Below are 19,779 nucleotides of genomic sequence, written 5' to 3'. Positions count from 1 at the left end.
CCAATCCTTGTGAGTTCCTGTGATCCACAAATAAATGGGGATTATCCCCACTTCCACCAGAGATGGCCTCCTCTGTCATGGTTCACCATCACCCTAGAGAAAGCCCACCTGCAGATGGCATGACAAGCAGGTAGGAGGAATTCCAGGGCATTCCTGGCTTTCATTCACCCTCTGCATGCACATTAAATCCCCCAAACACCAGCGAGCTCTGCCATATGCCTGTGCTGGTAAATAGGAGAGACCAAGTCGGAGCCTGAATCTCGTGGATGTTCATTTTTTTCAGGCAGTGGCTGTGGGTTCACAAAAGAGACTTGTTATTTCATTGAAATTAAATTTCTTCTGCCCCAATAGTCTGAGGCCTCAAATTATCCCTGAGAAAAGCAGCCTGTGGACTCTTGAAATTTCAAGAGGCTCTGAGAGGAGGATGAAAGCCAGAACTGAAGTCTCCCCCACCCACTGCCTATTGGAGAGGGTCAGACCATCACCTCATACCCGTTTTCTCTCCACAGGAGCAGAGAAATCCCATTCTGTCTTATTCCCCCCAGCCCAGTATCCATGTGATGGCTGTGAGAGGAGCCCTGCACTGGAAGGGTGTGGGAGTGGTCCTCACCCGATCCAGGAGGGACCTCGGTCACGATGGATACAATCCCTTGTTCACACTTCTTCCCTTGGCAACCACACAGTAGAGAAAGAAAATCAGCCTTGAAAACGCCACGTGATCCTGACTCCTGGCACAAAAGGCAGCCTCTATTTGTCAGGGAGTAAGGATGCTGTCCGAGTGGAGCTGAGAGTGATGGGGACAAAAGGGCAGAGGAGGACTCTGCATTTGCCCACTTTGGTATGACAGCAATGAGTTGCAAATATCCTTTCCATCAGCTCGACAACAAGCCTTGATCCAGGCACTTATGCTTGATCTTGGGATACAGCAGTGCCCAAGAAGACCAAGACTGTGGCAGGGCCAGCCTCTTCAAGGTGATGCACCCCCTTAGGAGCAGCTGGCAATGGACAGTAAGAGAAATAATGGTGCAAGATGGTTTTGGGAGTGACTTTACAAACCATTTTTTTCCTTCAGACTAAACAAGTACAAATGAAGGAGGAGAAACCTGTCCCAGGGCTGCAATCTGGAAGAGTGATTGAAGCCCTTATTAGGGTAGACACCACTAAACAGCCTGTTTGCAGCCTTGGCAACACAGTGTCTTCAGCTAATTATCTTCCAGTGGCACAAAAATTGTAGGATTCTTCAAATTTTTTCCAACACAACAAAAAAACCCCTAATCAACACACCACAGATCTTTCCCCAACATACTTATCTCTCCTTTCTCTGCCTTTAAAACCTTGCCTCTGTGTAGTTGGGTGGGGTATTGCTGTGCAATCTCTACACATGAAACCATGGCCACGGGGTTGTCACGCTGATAGAAGTGGTGGTGACAGTGCCTGGTGGCACTGTGACACACGCTGTGCAGCAGGGCAGAGGGCAGCAGGCACCATGCACTCTGCAGCAGAGCAAAGGGCTCCTGGCAAGTCAATGTGAACTAACCCTGGGTTAATGTGGTTGACACTTCAAAGCACAGAGCCCCTGGGGATAAAGGCACCCTGCAAACACGTTTTCAAAGTGAAGCAAACTATGGGAGATGTTTAAAGCAACCTGTGAAGCATCCACCACTCAGAGAGGTGCCCAGGGCATCCTAACCACCCCAAAGGTAGGCACAGTTCCCCATCCTAGGGCAGCTCGAGCCAGACGGGCAAATAAATGGCTTTTCAAAAGCCACTATATTTTCTAGAGGCTTCTGGACAGCTAAACAGGGCCAGCCTTCCCATCACATACCATGACAGAGATGTGGAGGATCCTCAGCTCCTCCTCTGCGGACTCAGTCTGGGGTTCCTCTGTGGGGTCGAAGCCAGGCAGGTTGGGGGCCCCGTCTTGGTGGTGGATGTGGAAGAGCAAGGTGCCATTCTCCAGCCACTGCTGCCGCCAGCGCACCAGTGGGATGTCATCCGTGTTGCCTGAGATCTCTGCAAGAGCAAAGCTGGTCAAGGGGGAAATGGGGAGCAGAGGGCTCATGGGAGATGTTCACCTCTTCCCAAAAATATGGATGGAGGGACCAAAGGATGCACACCCTCCGTCACCTCCTGCCAGCACCACAGCTGCTCCTACATAAATCACAGCCTGAAGGGCTAAAGCAGAGTAAAGCAATATTTCTGGGTATAATCCAGATGTGGGCATCTCCAAAAATCCAGCTGTGGTGCAGGGAGACAGTGCTTACTGACAGCAGTAACTCAGCAACGTCCTTCCAGCTCTAATTTGGACAGGTTTCACCTACACACTCTGTGTTAAACACAGCTTCAGACATTGGGTACACAGGTTACAGGACAATTTCCCAGCAGCATGATGGGATCATTGGGATCACACCACAAATCACTGCCGACAAAATATTTACTATCCTTTGTGAACAGTGAAACATGAAAGTGGCCACGATTTCAGAGGCTTTCGGTTATCAACCATTTTTTACATCTCTCCATCCAAGACTCAGCCAAGAGACCTGCAGAGGTACCTGCAGCTTCTGCCCAAGCAACCTTATTTTCCCTAAGTACCTTTAATTCCAGAGTTTGGGGCAGTAAGACAGATGGAAAGCTGGGCTGTCAGGGTTGTAGAGGACACCCAGGCAAGAAGAGCAGCTGAGGACAGGGACATGACACATATTCCAGGACATTAAATGCCAAATCAAACGAATTCACCCGGCTGGCTCCAAAATTTCAGGGACATCCTGCAGCTGGGCTGCAGCCAAAGACAGGGTAACACCAACACCTCTCCCTAGGAGAGATGGGCACTGTTTAATCACTATCTCCCGCCTCAGACCAGATCCACTTGATCACCATCTCACACCACCTTGATCTCAGCCATCAGCTCAAGCCCAACTGTCTGTCAGCTATTTTTTGTGAAAATAGCAGATTTTGTTGGGATGACCACAAAAAACACAATGAGCTTCCCACCGAGGCACAGCTTTCTCTGCTGTATCTGGCACATTGATGGAAATGGGAAAGTGCCTGTCACACTTTGCAAATTATCATTTTTATTTTGCTTGTTTCATGCTGTCTTCAAATGAAAACTGGAATTCAATTACAGTGCTGAAGAACAACATTTTAAATTTGCTGTTAATTAATTTCATTAGTCCGCCTTAAGTGAGCTGGCTGTCGGGGGAGGTGGGGAGGGGGGAAAAATCTGCATCAGGATGAACCAGGTTCATCCTCCCATACTGATGTGATTAATCAAAAGAAACATTAGCCACAGCAAGTGAATTGGCAGATTGCTTGTGCTCAGCACGGGCCATGTTCCTGGTGGTGATCAATGCACTCAGAGTGTCCCGAGCACAGGGATGCTGAGAGCTCCACGATGCTCATGGGAAGCAAAACCAAGAGTTAAGTCACCACAAAACCAGAAACACTTTTAAAATTCCCTCTCTAACTGCTGAGCTGTGTGTTTAGGGACATGTATCCCCTTTGAAAAGCTGGTCCTGGGAGCTGTGAGGATTGGAAACAGCAGATCTCTTCCTCTCCCACATGGTCTTTATTCATGGACTGAGAGGGGAAAACAAGCTTGCCCGCTTTCACAACTCCCCACGGCTTCTCAACTTTGTATGAACCAGCTCAAATGGAAGAAAACGCTCTCTCCTGCCTGCTAACGTGAAATTAGAAGTAATTAAGGCAAGAGCATTTATGCACGGCAGGAATTCAGCATACTGACATTTGGAAAAAATATAAATATCAGCATTTGTTCCATTGTAAAGAGGGAAAATAATAGATACTAAGTATGTGAAATTGTGACATTTAGAAAGCTAGACTTAGAGATGTTTTCCCTCTCACCTGACATATCATTGTAAAAGCAGCACCCTTCAACTCATTAATATTTGAGAAGAAATCCTTGATGGAAGTTATTTAAATGATTAATAGATTGTTGTAAATTTAAGCCTTAAAATCGGTTGTCATAATTTCAAATTTATTTAAACAGGCTTATTTTTTAAAAGAAAAATATATTCCAATAACAAATGGATTCTTGTTTCAGAAGAGCACAATCCAGCTACAGAGCCTGAGCACGTTATCCTCTCTTACCAGACACCACAACATGACCCTGCAGCTGCACATTGCACACAGAAGTGCAAGACACAAAGGAAAACACCCCAGAAATCAATTGCCATCACCCCAAACTGGCAAGCTATGAGCCCTCCATCGCACTGCAGGACAAGGCTACTCCACCATCTCTGCTCCTGCCTGGCAAAGGCTCTTGAGGCAGTGCCTGAAGCTTCAGCCTTGGACCTTCTCCTCCTTTCCTCAAGTGTCTCAGCAACACAGCAGCTGCCTCTATCCTACTCCATTTCTACTTGAGAAATTTACACATGTAAATGCTTTCCTGCATCCGTGAAGCTCTCCTGGAGTTTGGTTTAAGTAAGACCAAGACAAGATCAAGACCAAGCTTCCTCCCTAACATAGCATCTCTTTACTCTCTCTTCTCCCAGTCCAACAGATTTCACTTTTTCCTTTGGTATGCTCTCCAAGCAGACATCTCACCACCTGGTGAGAGATGCTACAGCAACCCATGTAGCCAGCTGGGATGATTTATCTGGATGTTGTAGGGTCTCAGCTCTGCTACAGAGCTGGCAGGCGCCAACCCTGCTGATCAGTTTGTACAGTGGGGCCAGGAGGTACCAGAGGAGTCAGAAAAGTGGGCAGAAAGCCAAAACCAAAAAAAATATATGGTGGAGGGGGAGGATAATTTCAGGTTCAAAGTTTGAAAGATATTGATGAAAAGCCTAGTCCCTGCATGGCTTTCATTACAGCCTTGGATAGGAAGCCATTAGCACTAAGTATTAACTTCTTGCACCTCTCTTAAAAAATAGGCTGAGTCAGAGGTTAATAACAGTAGGAAGCCACTAATTAGGCAGTGCCACATTCACCTGGTATCAAACGTGGCCCAGGTCCTTCATATCTGCAGAAGCAGCAGCCTCCAAAGGCCCTGGCTGATGCTTTCAACATAAGAGCAGCGGCTGCTCCCCTCCCAGACCATCTGTGAGAGGAGGGAGTGGGGAAAAAAAGGTTCTACAGGAGCAATTTGAGGAGAGGACAAAAAACCAGATTGAAGGTGCTGGAAGCGTGTGGATTTATACCTACTTCATTCTTGATTATCCCAGACAGCCTCATTTTCCTTGGGACAGCTGTCCCACACAAAGCAATCCCAGTCCTTCTGGAGGCAACACCTCTGTTACAGCCCAATTCTGCACCTGAGCTGGTGCAACATCAAAACCATGGCCCATGAGCCTGGTGCTCACCTGGACCTATTCCCATGTCTTCATCCCCCCACTGAGACCTGGCATGGTGGCACACAAGGAAAACTCACATCAGCATTCTGATGAAAAAAAAAAATCCAGCAAAACAATTTTCCTCTCCATTTGGAAGCATTTTGCACTAATAGGTGCCTCCAATAAGTCAAATGAACTCTGCCATAATGCTGAGCTCCACAGACTCATTTCACACAGCCAAGCACAGATTTTGACTTGGATTTGTATTTCTTCATTAACATTTAAACCTGCCTTATTTTCCATCCGGAACCTGACTGCATTTTTATTTAAGTTTCCCATTAGCTAAGGCTCCATGTCAAAACCACACACATCCTTTAAAGGGCTCAAACTCAGCTAAATCAAGCCTTGCACTGCCCCAAGGGTAACCAATGTCTGAAGTGACTCAGGAGACCTTCCCACCCTGAGTCACTCAGTCTATCTGTTGGGACCTCAGGCCTTGGTTTCTGCCAATTCAGATCTCAAAATGCTTATCCTGATACGTAACATATATTTCCAGGGTTTCAGTGACACATCCTTTATGGGGTAATATTCATGTTTTTATGGACTTGCTTAAAAAAATTCACATTAATCACTGACTACCCATATTTCATTCGCATTTTTTCCTGTCTCCAGTGTCAGGTAGGAAAACCAGCTCATTCTGCAGGTCATTCTGCCTTTTCAAGACAATCCAGCTTCTCCATACCAGTAAACATAAACCTCATTGTATATATAAGGGACCTGCTTCATTGCTAACCAGGTTTCTCCTTGGAATGCAGGGTGCCTTTGCTTTTGGGAAGGTCACCAAGGAGTTACATGTCAAAGCTGTAGCCATGCTTTAGCCTTGAACTGGGATTTTTGCCCCAAATATGCTGCAGCCCTAACCCCTTCCTTTCTTTAACAACAAACCCTCCACCACTCTGGGAGTGATGCTGAGCTGCACAACTGTTTTTGAGCAAAGGGCACTGATTCATCATTAGTGGGCCTGAGCTGACCGGGTTTGCTCTGCAGCTGCTGACTCTACAGTGTGACAGCCCCCACTGCCCTGCTCTTCCCTCCAAGCCCCAGGACGTGCCCAACCACACCTGTGCAACACCCCCTCCAAGGTTATTTTCCCACCACGTTTGTCAATATTGACCTAGAGCTGGGGGAAAAACTACAAGCACACTGGGGACATTCGCTGGTGTCTGATTTTCACTCTTGCCTTGTTATGTTCGTCCCATCTGCTGTAACTGTGAACTACAGAGGAAATGTGGGAAGAGAGGCAAATCCACCTCCTGTCCCAACACTCAGGTGACACGGTCACGTTCAAAAGAACCCAAATACCCACGCACGACAGGGAGCAAAAGCAAAATAAAGAGAATGTGTGACTACACTTCCAAGATGCCATGCTGATATAAAAGCCCAGAAAGGACCACATCTGTAGTTGATATCCAATCCTGCAATGCTGTCATGTCACCTCTTCCAGAGGGAAAATCAGGTCTCTGTGGAAAGGGTCCAAATGATGGACAGGCTCCCAGTCAGCCATGGAAAATTACTGCCCTGGCTAAATTGTGTCCCCAGAAAATCAGTGAGAAGCAGGACACAAACCCCTCAGCTGAGATGGTGCTCACTTACAAACTGCAGAACTCCACCAACACCACCACTATCACTCCAGAAGGGTGAACAACTCAAGAAATACCTGCCAGAGGGAACCCCTATATCTTATAAAAGCTCTTGCACATCAAGAAAATTAAAGACCAGTAAATTCTGTTTGTACACAAGAACCAGTAGGTGCATCAGTAAATACTGTAAGTCAGTAGATAAGGGTGATCCAATTTGACAGACACATTTCAAAGAGCTCTTGTCAAAATCCACCCTGAAAGTTTCCCAAAGCACCAAAATGGTGTTGGGATAAGAAGGAAAGTGGTCCTGAAGCCCTCCAGGTGGGGGAATTGTAAGGGTTTAGCTTCCCAATGAAAGGAGGTTACCAAGAAGCCCCACAGAGACCTTTGTCAGGACCTTGGCGGCTCAGAAACACTCTGGTAGAGGAGGCAAATGACAAAGTTGGTCACCAAGGCTAAATTTAGTCTTCTCAAAGCTAAAGCTGAGAAGTGCAGGAGGAAAGCAGGCAAGGAAGTGGGCAGGTGAAACTGAACCTTGGTGAAAGCAAGCTGATGATCTGGAATCCTGAAAGTGATATTCAGGTCAACCATCTCCAAACGGAGGAGGAAAAGCTTGGAAGGTTTGGAGGAGGGGTACAAGTAAGATGAGATATTGCAAATGGCTTTGTCAAGAGGAGAAATCAAGTGTGTTACGACTCCTCAGTAAAGAAACCAAACAACAGAATGAGGACATGATAAAAGCCTATAAAACCATCAGGCATGTGGAACAGGGGGAAAGGCAATGGTTATTCACTATTTCTCACTTTGTAAGGATTTAAGTGTGTAAAAACCAACAAAAGTTTCTTTTTCATCCACCATAAAGTATCAAAGCACTATGAAAGGTACTGAATTCAGGGGACACAGAGCCACCAGCAGCTATTGAGCCAGAGAGCTCAGAGGAACATCCTAGGTCAAGAAACCCTGCAGCACAGACCTGGGCATATATAGATATCCTGTAGTTTTAACTTTCTTTTTCTCAATTATCTGTAGGTGTAGAAGAGATTACAGGTGACCTCGCCCCTGATAAGTCACAGTTACCAAGGTAATTACCAAAGAAGAGGAATATAGCCTTGCCCTTAATGGGTCACAGCTGTGACTAGTAAAGATAAGTGTGATAGAAAGGGTGGGGTGGCTAGTTAGGGGATCTTGGAGGCAGAGGATCTGGGGAAAGAGGGCCTTGAGGAGGTAGAGAAGCCGTAAGGGGAAAAAAAAAAAGATCGAGAGAGACACAAAGAAGAATGAAACAAGGAGGAGAGTTGCTGCAGTAAAAGATGTGCTGTGAGGTTAGTCGGGGTCTGATGGAGCCAGAGCTTGCTGTTGGAGCCTGCAGTCACAGCTAGGTGAAATCTGTGTCTGCAAACCAATGCTTGTAGTCGTAGGCTAGCGAAGTCTGCACATGGACCCCACAGTAAAAGCTTACTGTAACCACAGTCAGGATGGCTAAGCAGTAAAGAATAGAGTGGGATCCTTTTCATGTTGTTGAACGAGAATCTGTATCTTGGCTCATTTCTACCCCTAGCAAGAGGTCTTCTGCAACATTATCAGTAGTGGTTGCAGATGCCAGGGAACAACCACCCACTACCCCCACACTGGCCAGTCTCTTGGGGTTCAACAGCGACTGCAAAGCCAGCTTTGTGCTACCCAGGCCACCAGTCACGGATACAACCTGCATCCGTGTGTCCCTCTGCTCCCCCCGGCACTGTCTCCTGGGAGGAGGGGGTACCCCAGGGCAGCTCCCTCCTAGTGACAGAGCCTCTTAAATACCCAGTGAGAAACCCCCCCTTCCCAAATCCCAGCCCTCCATGCTGTCAGATCCTACAGACCCAAGACACTTGCCAAGACTCCCTTCGACTTTGAATCCAGCCAGCAATTTTCATGGGGAGGCAGAGGGCTATTTATATCCATCACAGACTGGCAGGGAAGGTAATGGGTGGCCACTCCAGCCCATCTGCCAGGCACTTAACAAGACATCAGAACCTATCCTACAGGGGAGCTCATACAGTGGAGGTGGGACCAGTGGGGGACGTGGAGGGGATGTTCTGCAGTGATGACATGGGTTGCACCTCAAGGATGACCTGCAGCTCGCTCCTACACACTCATCTGTGTAAGTGCTCATTGTGCTGAGGCTGAGAGGTCAGGAAAATGTTATAGATGTTATTTTGGCATTTCTGTGCTCAGCACAGGGAACAAGCACAGCTACTTGTTCTTGAGCCAGGACCTGTTGGTTTTCTGAGACATGGGATGGCCCTCCCAAGGAGTGAAACAGGACCAAAATAATCTTCTCTGCTCTCCTGTCCACAGCTAGGCCAAAGGGGTGAGCCTCCTCTTCTCCCATCTGCCCTGGAGGAAACAATGCTGGTCTCAGGGGAAGGGATGGAGAAAGCAGGCAAGGGCTGCTGCCAGCTGCAGCCTACCACCATAAATTCTTTGGTGCTTAGGAGCTCTTACACAATTTCAAGCTTGATTTTCAAGTTTGTTGGGAGGCTTTGAAAGGTGGAGAAGGCAGAATGAAAAGGAGAAAAAAATACCACAAAAAAAAAAAGAAGGAAGAAAGATGTAGAAGGGGAAAAACTGAGCATCTTGAATTTACTACTCTTGAAAGAAGAGCTTGTCAAGACGGCCAGAGACCAGCCAGTGCATAGCAATCAATTGAAAGACTTTTGGGTCTAGTCAAGCTTGTTTGAGATTTAGAGGAACTGAACAGAGGCATAAATCTGTTGCTGCCTGATGAAAATGGAGGTAATTAAATTTGCAGTTGTATATAATTGTCATATTGATGCTCTGTGTAAATCAGCAGAAGCACAAAGCACACACTGGGCACAGAGGAGCTGTTTGCCTACCTGCCTGGCCAGGGTGCAGGACACAGCCCTAGGGCACCCACCTCACCCACACAGCTCTGCCTGTCACCACAGCCATCACCACAACCTCCTCCTCCTGCACAAAAAACTTTCTCCAATTGCCCCCACAGGCAACAAAAGCAGCAGGACCCTCCACCCCTTCCAGTTACCTGCATCCTCGTCCTGGCTACTACTAAATCTCCTGTGCCTGCAGGAGGGTGAAGACAGGACCACAAGCATTGAGAAGCCTGACCATGGACATTGTGGGGGGTTCTGAGCAGCTGCTTTGAAGCTCTGAGCCCAGGTGCAAGTGGGGCACTGACTGGATCTTTTAGCAGTGCTTTTCCTTTTTTTTTTTTTTTTTTTTTTTTTTTTTAATTTATTTTAACCTTTGTTATTTTGGGAACTTTGAAGCCTAAGCTGCTCCGAGGCAGCTGCCTTTGTAGGAAGGACAGAAAGCGCAGAGTGGGGATTTGAAAGAGGGAGAGGAAGAAATGATGCTTCACAGTAGAGGTCTGCAAACAGCTCCTTCACAGTTTCTCATTTTCCATTTCAACAAACCCATCCTGAGAGGCAGCTGGGGCTCTACCGGAAATCTGGATGCAAAATCACCATGGTGCCTTCCACTTCTCCAACACTGGGAACCAGAGAAACCTCAAAGGCCTTTGGAGACATCCACACAAACATTCTCCCCCTGTCCCAATGTCCCAGCAGGACATCCCTGACTCCCCAGGATGGGGGCAGAGCATCCTCTCCAGCCACAGCCCAGCTCAGCTTGGTGCCCTGGGGATTCATTTCTTCCTGCCATGCCACCAGGGACAGGAACACGAGGGAAGGCTTTCCTGTCACCTTCACCAGCCAAGGCCTTTCACACGTGTGCACGGGCCGACTTCGCATCCTGAGCCAAGCACCACACGCGCACGGCAACTGGATAATTAAAAATTGAGGAAGAGCTTCTGCATTGCAGTCTGAATTATGTAACACTGCTCCTGGGTTTCAGCACCCATCAGCTTCAGTGCCCTGACACAGCAGCATTGCCCTGCCTGTGTTTACCTATCTGCTTCAGGTAGGGCTCTCAGCCTTGGTAGGGAAGTGGGAATCCCAACATCACAACCACAGGCAGAAATCATACGCATTTGTGTGGGGAAAAAAAGGAAGGAAAATCTATGTAATTCTCTTAGTCCAGTGCTGAAATTAGAGATGGCCAGAAAAAAGGGGTTGGAGTAGGGATGCTTCAGCCCAGCCAAGCACAAAAGAGTTGCCCTAGCCAGGACAGCACTCCCATGATCACAACGAGGGAGTTTCTAAGCAAGGGGTTGCTGTCTCTTACTCCTGCACCAGAGGAGCAGGAGCCCATTTTAGCAAAAAAGCAACAAACAAAATCAAATCAAGGTGAGGAGTCAGCTGCATTTTCAATATCTCAAGAGCAAAGAGACTTACTGGACTCTGACCACCAGGAGCTGCAAACTCCTGCATTTACAGCCACATCACTGCTGAGTCCAGGGCACAATAGGCCAGCCTGCCACTTCCTCCTGCCATTTCCTCCCAGCATCTTCTCCCTCTCTTGGCCAGAAACCCACCAACTACACAGCCACATCTCTTGCAGAGCTATTCCCAGGACCTGGATGCTGGTGTGAAACCAGCCATTAATTCCTGCTGTGGTTCACTCCAGAGGTCACTTCACTGGGCTCTGTGTGCAACAGCTTCAAGAAGCTGCCAAAGATGCTGTGACTCACACCCACAGTGAGTGGCTTTACCATCACTGCCCCTAATGCCCCTTGGTTTCTGTGTGGCTCCTGCAGTTATTTCCTGCCTCCTGGCACTGTGCCTCTCCTCCCTACTCATGGTCCTTCTTTTCCTGCCCTCCCTCCCTTACCACATCACTGGTACTTCCTTATAGTTGGCACAGTGGGTTCACATCCACATTCATCCCCAACATGTGAAAGCTGGGAAGACCCAGAGGTTTAATTACAAAGAGGTCAGATCCATCCCAGGCTGCCTGTGCCACTGCCATCCCATGGGGAGATTGAGCACCACTTCCCAGGAACCTCTGCATCCCCCACTCAGTCACCAGCCCCAGTTCCAGCAGGACACCCCTTTCTCCCAGTTTGTGTCATGGCATGAATGGACTGTGGGGCATGCTGGGGCTGAGGCTGAGTCCTTCAGGGTTAACCAGAGATGTACCTTACTCTCCAAGCACAAAAAGGCGGAAACATGACAATAAATGCCAGCCCAAGTCCAAGGTTGATTCCTCTCCCACCACCCATGCAGGGAGCTGAGCTATTTTTCCTGCCCACCAAGTCTGAGCACACCATGACCACAGCATATCCAGAAGGTAGTAGCTCCTGCTGAAAAACTAATAAAATTGGTTTCTTTTTTCCCTGGAAGGATGTTTCAGGCACTGTCTTGCTTGCAGATACTTGGATACACATATCAGGCCACTGAAGATGCACCTTGACATGAGCTGTAATGAGATCCTTGCAGCTCTTGGCTCATGGACCAGCAGAGACATTTATAATCCCCCCTGCCGATTGCCAGCCATACATGTCATGTCTGCAAAATCCTGGCTTCCCCCCTTGGCCAGCAGGAAAGCCAGCAACTCCACAGCAGCATGACAGCTCTCAAGTCCCCTCTCTCCTCCTCTCCAGAGCTCTCACAAAGAGGTAAAAGACAGAGCCCATCTATTTCTGGCTCAACAATTCAGGAAAGGTTGGGAGGTGCAGCACTGGGATGGCAGAACAGCTCTGCACTGGCACAACCACCACTGGGAAAGCAGTGCCCAGGGGAGCTTGGGGCCAGCCCAGGGCAGTGTGAGGCACGGCAGCCTCTCCAGTCCAAACAGATTTCCCAGAGGCTGCAGACACTGGGGACATCATTAGAGGAGCAAATGGGCTGACAGCACACCAGCAATTTACAGACCATTGCTGCACAGTAGAGGCTTGCAAGAAAATTTGGGAATGGGATGTCTTCCCCTGCCAAGCATCCCCCTTCCCTACCGCAGCCAGCCAGCTTGCCTGATCCACACAGGAGCCTCCCTGCCATGCTGCTGCCCTTCTTGCAGGAGAAAGGGCACTGCCTCCTCCTGCCACTCTCATAGAGGCAAGCCCACCCCTGCCCATGCTGAGCCACCCATCCCCATGCTGGAGCTGCAATCTGTGCTGCTTTTCCCTATCCTCACCCCTCCAGCAGTGCCCTGAACTCTGCCCTCACACCATCTCCTCCCAAACATTCCATTCACGGATCTAGAAAGGGTCTTTTAATGCTTAAGCCATCTCTTCTAAAAAACTATCCTTTTTCTTCCTCTGCGTTGGAGTAACCCCATGAGAGGAGGGCATTTGGTGGCTGCGGGGCAGCAGCACCACAAAGTTCCAGGTGCCTGCCAGCCCAGGAAACTGGTTCCCAGCACCGTACCCTTGTTCTCTCACTCTCCTTGGGATGCCAAATTAATTGCCTTGTCTCCTGGAGCTTTTAGCTGGAACAATAAAAGAAAAAGGGGGGTTGCCCAAACCAATAATAAGGTCTACAGTTCCTCTGAGCTACAAGGGTTGCTTTAAATTTTGGAGGTTTTTTTCTGGTTTTTTCTGGTTTTTTTATTTGAAGGAGGTTTCCATGGTAACTGTCTCCCATCACACAAGATCCTGTCCTGAGGATATTTCGGGGTTGCTAATATCTGCCTTCCCAGGCAGCCACTGTGTTGTGACGGTGATATCACAGCTCGGTTTTTTGGGCAGGGGAGGAGGGCAGGGGTGCAGGCGGGAGGTAAAGGAGGTGCTGCTCCCAAAAAACAAGGTCAAGATCTTGACTGTACACATCAGGCAGGCCTTCACTCCAAAGGGCTCTGGCAAACAGGCTATGGTTTTCCTTGGACCACTCACCTGATTTGGGAAGCACTCACAAGACAATACAGCCCTCACCAGCCCAAGCAGATGTGACAGGTTCAACTAAGAGCACTGGCACCTTCTGCCACCTTCTCTGCCTTTCATCCAACTCCTTGGAAGAAATTCTTCCCCAGGAGGCCCTGGTACAGGGTGCCCAGAGAAGCTGTGGCTGCCCCTGGATCCCTGGAAGTGTTGAAGGCCAGGCTAGATGGAGCTTGGAGCATCCTGGGATAGTGGAAAGTGTCCCTGCCAATGGTAGGGGATGGAACGAGATGAGCATTAAGGTCCCTTCCAACCCAAAGCATTCCATGGTTCTGGGAGCCTCCAATTTCTTTCCTCCATCAGGTTAGTTTTCAGCTGGGTCAGTTCCCTGCAGGAGAAAAGCCAGGTCTCTGCATCCCCCAAGCTGCTTGTTAGTCATCCTAACTACTGAGAAGCCTCAGAGCTGGCCAGAAAAGGGGCTGTGTCCCCCTCTCATGTCGGGGCTGTGGACCCCAAACTTCTGTGACCCATGAGCCACCACCAGCTAGAGGCTACCTCAAGGATCCCTTTCTTCCCTTTGATTATAAATGTTTTTAAAAGTCCCTGCCCACCTCCCAGTGGATCTCAGGCTCTGCAGGCAGGAGCCATGGAGGGAACAGGCTCAGACCCCTTCTTCAGCCCATCACCAGCAAATGAGACCCCAAAGCAAAGCAAAGTGTGGGGTCAGCTTAACCACATCCCACACCAGGCTCCAAAGAGCCCAGCACCAGCTGAGCATCCATCCCAAGGACCCCATGCTGCAGGGCAGGAAAACAGGATCAGAAATACCAACACAGCCCACAGGAGCACGGCATGCTCTCCTCTGGGTGATTTCTCAGCAAAAGGCTGAAGTGGGACAGCCAGAACATGGCAATCAAAAATCTTCCCTTATCCAGACAAATCCTCCAGCTGCTGTTTGGGGTGAGCCACCAGCCACAGCTGCAGATGCCAGAGCCCAGCAATTTGGACATAAAAGGACAACCAGTCTTAAATGACAGAGCTGTCATCATCCAGGCACTGCCTTAATCCCACCAGGCAAAAATTCCTTCATTCGAAGAACTACTCTGCAGCAAGGCTCCAAGAGAGAAGATTTCAGTTTCTGTTTAGCTGGCTAAGCAACCATGAAAAAAATAAAACATAATAGAATACAAAATTAAACAGAATGAAACAAAATAGAATGGCATGGAAGACCACAGAAGAGAATAACATAAAATTTAAAAAATAAAATAAAAAAAAAAGAAAAATAAAATAAAATAAAATAAAATAAAATAAAATAAAATAAAATAAAATAAAATAAAATATAGGATGCAACCCAGGAGTAAATGTCACTGGCACATGGAGAGGAGGGCAGAGGTGAGACATTGGCAACAGGGCATCAGTATAGCTGCCCAAGGGTCCCCTCCAGCAGTGGAACCACAGCCAATTCCAGGGGGGTAAAACCTACCAGAAACCTTTGGGGATCTTTGAGGAGTGCCCACATGGGCAGCCCAGTGGCCAAAACTGGGACAGGTCTCAGGGCAGGAACAGGACCAAGCCTGAGCATCCCTGCCTGGATGTGAGTTGAGACATTTAGGAAGGGAGACAAAACAGGGGGCCAGGAAACCTGCAGACTCCTTGACTGAGTGCAGGTTTTCTGCCCACCCTGCCAGACCCTGACACCCCCCTGGAAAAGCCAAGAAGCCTCACATCCCACTCCCCTCACAGCTTTCTGGGTCAGCGAGATCCCCTCCCAGCCCTGCTGCTGCTGGAGCCAGCTGGATGTGCGGTTGCTGTGGCAACGGGTTCCCAGAGACAAAATCCTTATTTCTTACTCTTTTTCCCTTTGGTTAAGGAAAAAAAAATATACAAGAGGCCCTGTATGTCCCCCATGTCATCGAAACGTCCATGGCCAGCAAGAGAGTGGGTCTGCAATGGGCACAGTGTGGGGACAAGGTGTCCATGAGGATGGGGATGTGTACACTGAGCCCCCATCACCCCCAGTTTGGCCACAGGGGACTCCCTGCTTCTCCCTGGGACGCTGACAGCTTTCCTGCAGCATTTTCCACCCCGCCAGGAGGTTTTAAGAGCTGTCCCTACTCATAGCTGAGGTTGGTGCTGGGGTCCATTGCCTGGAAGAGTTATTGTTACCAGGCATGGGGTGTCCCCAGTGCTTCAGTGGCTCTGAGCAGGCCACCTCACTCCAGGCTCTGGACCCGCTGGAAACGGGATGTGGTTATGCTGTGCGGCCAAGAGGAGGGGCTGGAATGAGGTCCCATCAGCAGTTTTCACCCAATTATTAGATGAGCTATTAGATACTGCTATTAGATGAGCATGTCCTGCCAGGTGCTCCAGGGCAGGGTCAGAGTAGGATGAGTCCCCTTGAGAGATTCCGCTCTGCTTTGCTAGAAACTCTTGAAGCCCTCAAGCTTTGGGGACAAACATCTCACACAGCAGCACTCTGGGTGCTATAACAATGTTCTACCACCAGCAGCAACCACTCCAGGAGGATGTAGCAAGAATGTGGCACTTCTGGATTTTCAGCAGGCACGCATCTCCAATTTATGGGAACAGGGGGTCAGACCCCAGCCAGGTGGTCGGCTGCTGGCAGCAGGAAAGAATTCAGTGAATCCCACTGCCAGGATGGGTGCTGCTAAGGGGCAGGAGGGCAGCTGAGATGGGGTGTTTTGGGTTCCCTTCCCCACCACAGCTCCTGGGACCTCCCCAGGCGAATCCCCCGGCTGCCCTCCAAGCCACCCGGCAGGAAGATGACAGCAGCTGTCCCCTCGCCAGGCCTGCCCAGAGCACAGAACACACTGGCAGGTTTCAGAGCATGTGACAGTGTCCAGGATCAAAGCCAAGTTCAATTAATGGCTCACAATCTTATTAGAGAAATTATTTCAGGATCTTGAGTAAAAGTCCAATATATCCACTCCATTCCATTAGTCAGGCTCATTTAGTAATTCAATCAATCTAAGCAAGGCAATTGAGCTTCCCTGGTATAATTTAACTTGGTTATTCTCTAGGTACTTAAGAATTTCTTAATATTTGCTTCATTATTTCACCATTACACCTATTCCCAGGTGCAAGGTTCACACTGTAGGCCCCATGGTAGAGTCAGCCCAGCTGCAGCCCTCTGCCACACTCTGCTCTCATGAGATAGTGACATATGATGGGAAGGGGGCCTCTGGAGGTGATGTCCCTGGGAATTAAGTCAAGCCAGGGAATGGCACCTCAACACTCCAAGACTGCTTCCCTCCATGAAGAGCTGGGACTAAAGAGCTGCCCTGTGTGCCAACAGCTTTGGGACCCACAGCCAGCATCTTGATTCAAGTGAGAGGAACAAAACTCAATAGGATGCTCCTCTCACTTGCCATGGAACTGGAAAAAAGTATGGGGCAATGCAACCTTGCAGCCCTTCGGCTCCGGCTTCCCACCTCCGGGGCCTTTTAGGAGCTGGGGGTAGGGGACAGAGTGGAAGGACACAACCTCCAGCAGTGCACAGCAGCAGGGAGATGTGTGGGATGAGGATGAAAGCTGACAGGTGTCACATCTGGCCAGAGCCGGGGTGGGCGGGCGCTCTGGTGGCCGTCACCCCGATTAGCAGCAGCCACATTCCGCCCTGATGTGTCTCACATCCTTGCAACCCCCCCACCCTCCCCGTTATCCTGTTATTAACCCAGAAAAGTCAGGGCCAGACCCTCCAGAAGAAGAGCCAAGAGCTTAGCTAGGATTTAAAATTTAAAAAAAAAAATTTGATTAGATATTTCAGGGAGATATTCAAGAGCGGTTAAATATGCCCAGCTCATCGGTGCCTTTGAAAAATCTCACCCCTCTAAAAAATTAGAATTGATTTTGTATTTAAAAAGGAATCTATTTAATTTAAAAGTAAGATGATTTGAAATCATGACAGCTTGTATTAAGGCTGGAGTTTATGATAATCTATTAAAGTCATTGAAGTTAAGAACCATCTCCCACCCTCTGCTGCTGAGGCTCCTGGGAGGGCAGTGGGGACTGTGAAGTCGGGAGATGAGGGGCTGCACTGCCCTATTTCAGAGCACACCAACTGGGCTGGAAACCTGGAGAGGCAGAAGCAGCTCCTTCAGCTCCTCCACACTCAAGAGAAAAATAACAGCACGCAAAAAACCATCCAGTATTTCAAGATCTTGAAATATCTGACACCCAGAAAGCATGAGTTCAACCCGTCAGCTCTGCTTCCTCATTTCTCAAGTCGATTTTACACTCAGAAAGGTTTTTCAAGACTTTACTTTTCAAACATTTATTGCACTACAGAGAAGGCGAAGGAGTCAAAGACACCGTCTTTGGCGCGGTTTTTAATTGCATCACAAATCTCTGTCGAGCCCAAGGGGCTAAAGGAAGCCAGGATGCTCATAAATACCCCTCGTGCCTCTTTATAACCTGCAAAGGATGGGGCCCAAAAAAGTTAACAGCCTGCGGGAGTGTGAATCCAGTTAATGACATATCAAATGTGGCTGGATGCTGCCGAGCCAGGCAATGAGGGAGAAGGGGGTGTGAAGGCGAGCGGACAGGGAATATTGAGCTGCAAATTAGCATTTCTTAATGGCCACTAACCAGCAAAACACTTCCTCCCTTCAGGAAAAAATACAACTAACGCAACAAACACAAAACGAGATGAAAGGCGACCATTCCAAATGAAGACTTGCTTGATTTAAAGCAGGATGAAAGCAGGTAATTTTAAACACAGGCAGGTCGGTGCACAGCAAGTGGCCCCATCCTGGCTCCACACCCTCGGCACCTCCCGAAAACTCAGGAGATGGGAGAAAACCCTACAGTATGGGGAGATGGTGTTGGAGTCCCTTTGGGGTAAACACATAAACCAATGTGGGCTTTATTGGTGAGAGCCCTGAGCTGCTCCTGAGCAAACACAGGCAGTGAGGCAGCACGTGTGCATGAAGGCAGCCAGCACAATTAAAACTCATTCCACTCATGAGCAAAGAGCTGAAAAGCAGGGGAAAGCCTTGTCCAAGCATCTCACCTCCTGCTAGAGCAGAAGTCACAACCCCACAGACAGCCCACCTGCTTTTGGAGGAACAGAGGAGCAGACACCAGGTTCCCAAGTTCGGGAGATCCGAGCACCAATGCACTCACAGCTGTCTCTGGAACCAGGGTGGACACAGCAGGGAGGGTGAGACCCAGAAAAGGTGCATGGAAAGCAGGCAGCAAGCACTGCCTCACCCTCTTGTGTAAAGATAAATATAGGGCTCATCATTAATTTATGTTACTGGAACTTCCCATCAGGGGTTTTCAGAGGTCAGGAGTCACAGCCATTTTTGGCATGCTCAGTTCAACAACTGCCCCCAGTACTTCAGCTTTAACAAGCAGCCCATGTGGCTCTCCAAAGACCCCAGCACATCTTCAGTTGGAAGAAAAATCCGTGCATCCATCAGTGGGATGCCTTATATAGCCACTGTGGCAGGGAGGTGTCACCAAGGCAGGGGAACCACACATGCCAGTATCTATGAAAACCAGCCAAGTTCAACGGTCTTTGAATTATTTAGGAGGAATTTGAGGGGGTCACCAGGACTGAAGGCAGATGATACCCCATCATCCTTGGGCTCCCTGATCCAGACTCTTTCCCAGCTTCTCCCCTCTCTCATCCCCCTACTGTAGCCACCTGCATGTTCGCACCCTCTCTGAGGGGAAACTGAGGCATGGAAAGACTCCCCTGCCAAGGGAGCTGATGGAGAGCCCACATGGCAGAGCCAAGGTGCCAGTGCCATGAGGCTCTGCGAAGCACTTCATGGTGCTTCCAGCCCAAACTCAGGCCCTTTGTGATCAGGGGCAGTACTTGGGTCTGGTCCAAGCCTGCCAGCCAGAGCAGTAGCTCACCTTCCCTTGAGAACCCCTTCCCTGTGCACAAGCCCTAGATCTGAAAACCACCAGAGCAGAAGAAGCAGCTGCCCAGTTCCCCCTGGGTCAGACATGGAACCAGACCAGCCACTATTCCCACTCCAAGATATTATTTATTACACATTCAAACTCAGCAAGGTGGGTGCAATTAATGGGTCTGGTGCTTGCCAGCGATCATACAAGCAGCACTGTGTGAAGCAACATT

General features: G+C 48.9%; 1 protein-coding gene across 3 annotated transcripts in view; it reads right to left on the bottom strand.

Moving 5' to 3' along the window:
- The window catches only part of ASTN1 (astrotactin 1), a 55,906-nt gene that overhangs the window by 33,567 nt on the left and 2,560 nt on the right, over positions 1 to 19,779 (bottom strand). For all 3 annotated transcript variants that reach the window (XM_033067729.1, XM_033067727.1, XM_033067728.1), the window contains exon 2: positions 1,826 to 2,013. In XM_033067729.1, the coding sequence (XP_032923620.1) occupies positions 1,826 to 2,013 (188 nt within the window). The remainder of the gene's footprint in view (positions 1 to 1,825; positions 2,014 to 19,779) is intronic.

The sequence above is a fragment of the Catharus ustulatus genome, chromosome 9 (assembly GCF_009819885.2).
Source record: "Catharus ustulatus isolate bCatUst1 chromosome 9, bCatUst1.pri.v2, whole genome shotgun sequence".
Taxonomy (NCBI): Eukaryota; Metazoa; Chordata; class Aves; order Passeriformes; family Turdidae; genus Catharus; species Catharus ustulatus.
The sequence above is the reverse complement of the archived record's forward strand: the minus strand, read 5'-3'. Positions and strand labels throughout refer to the sequence as shown.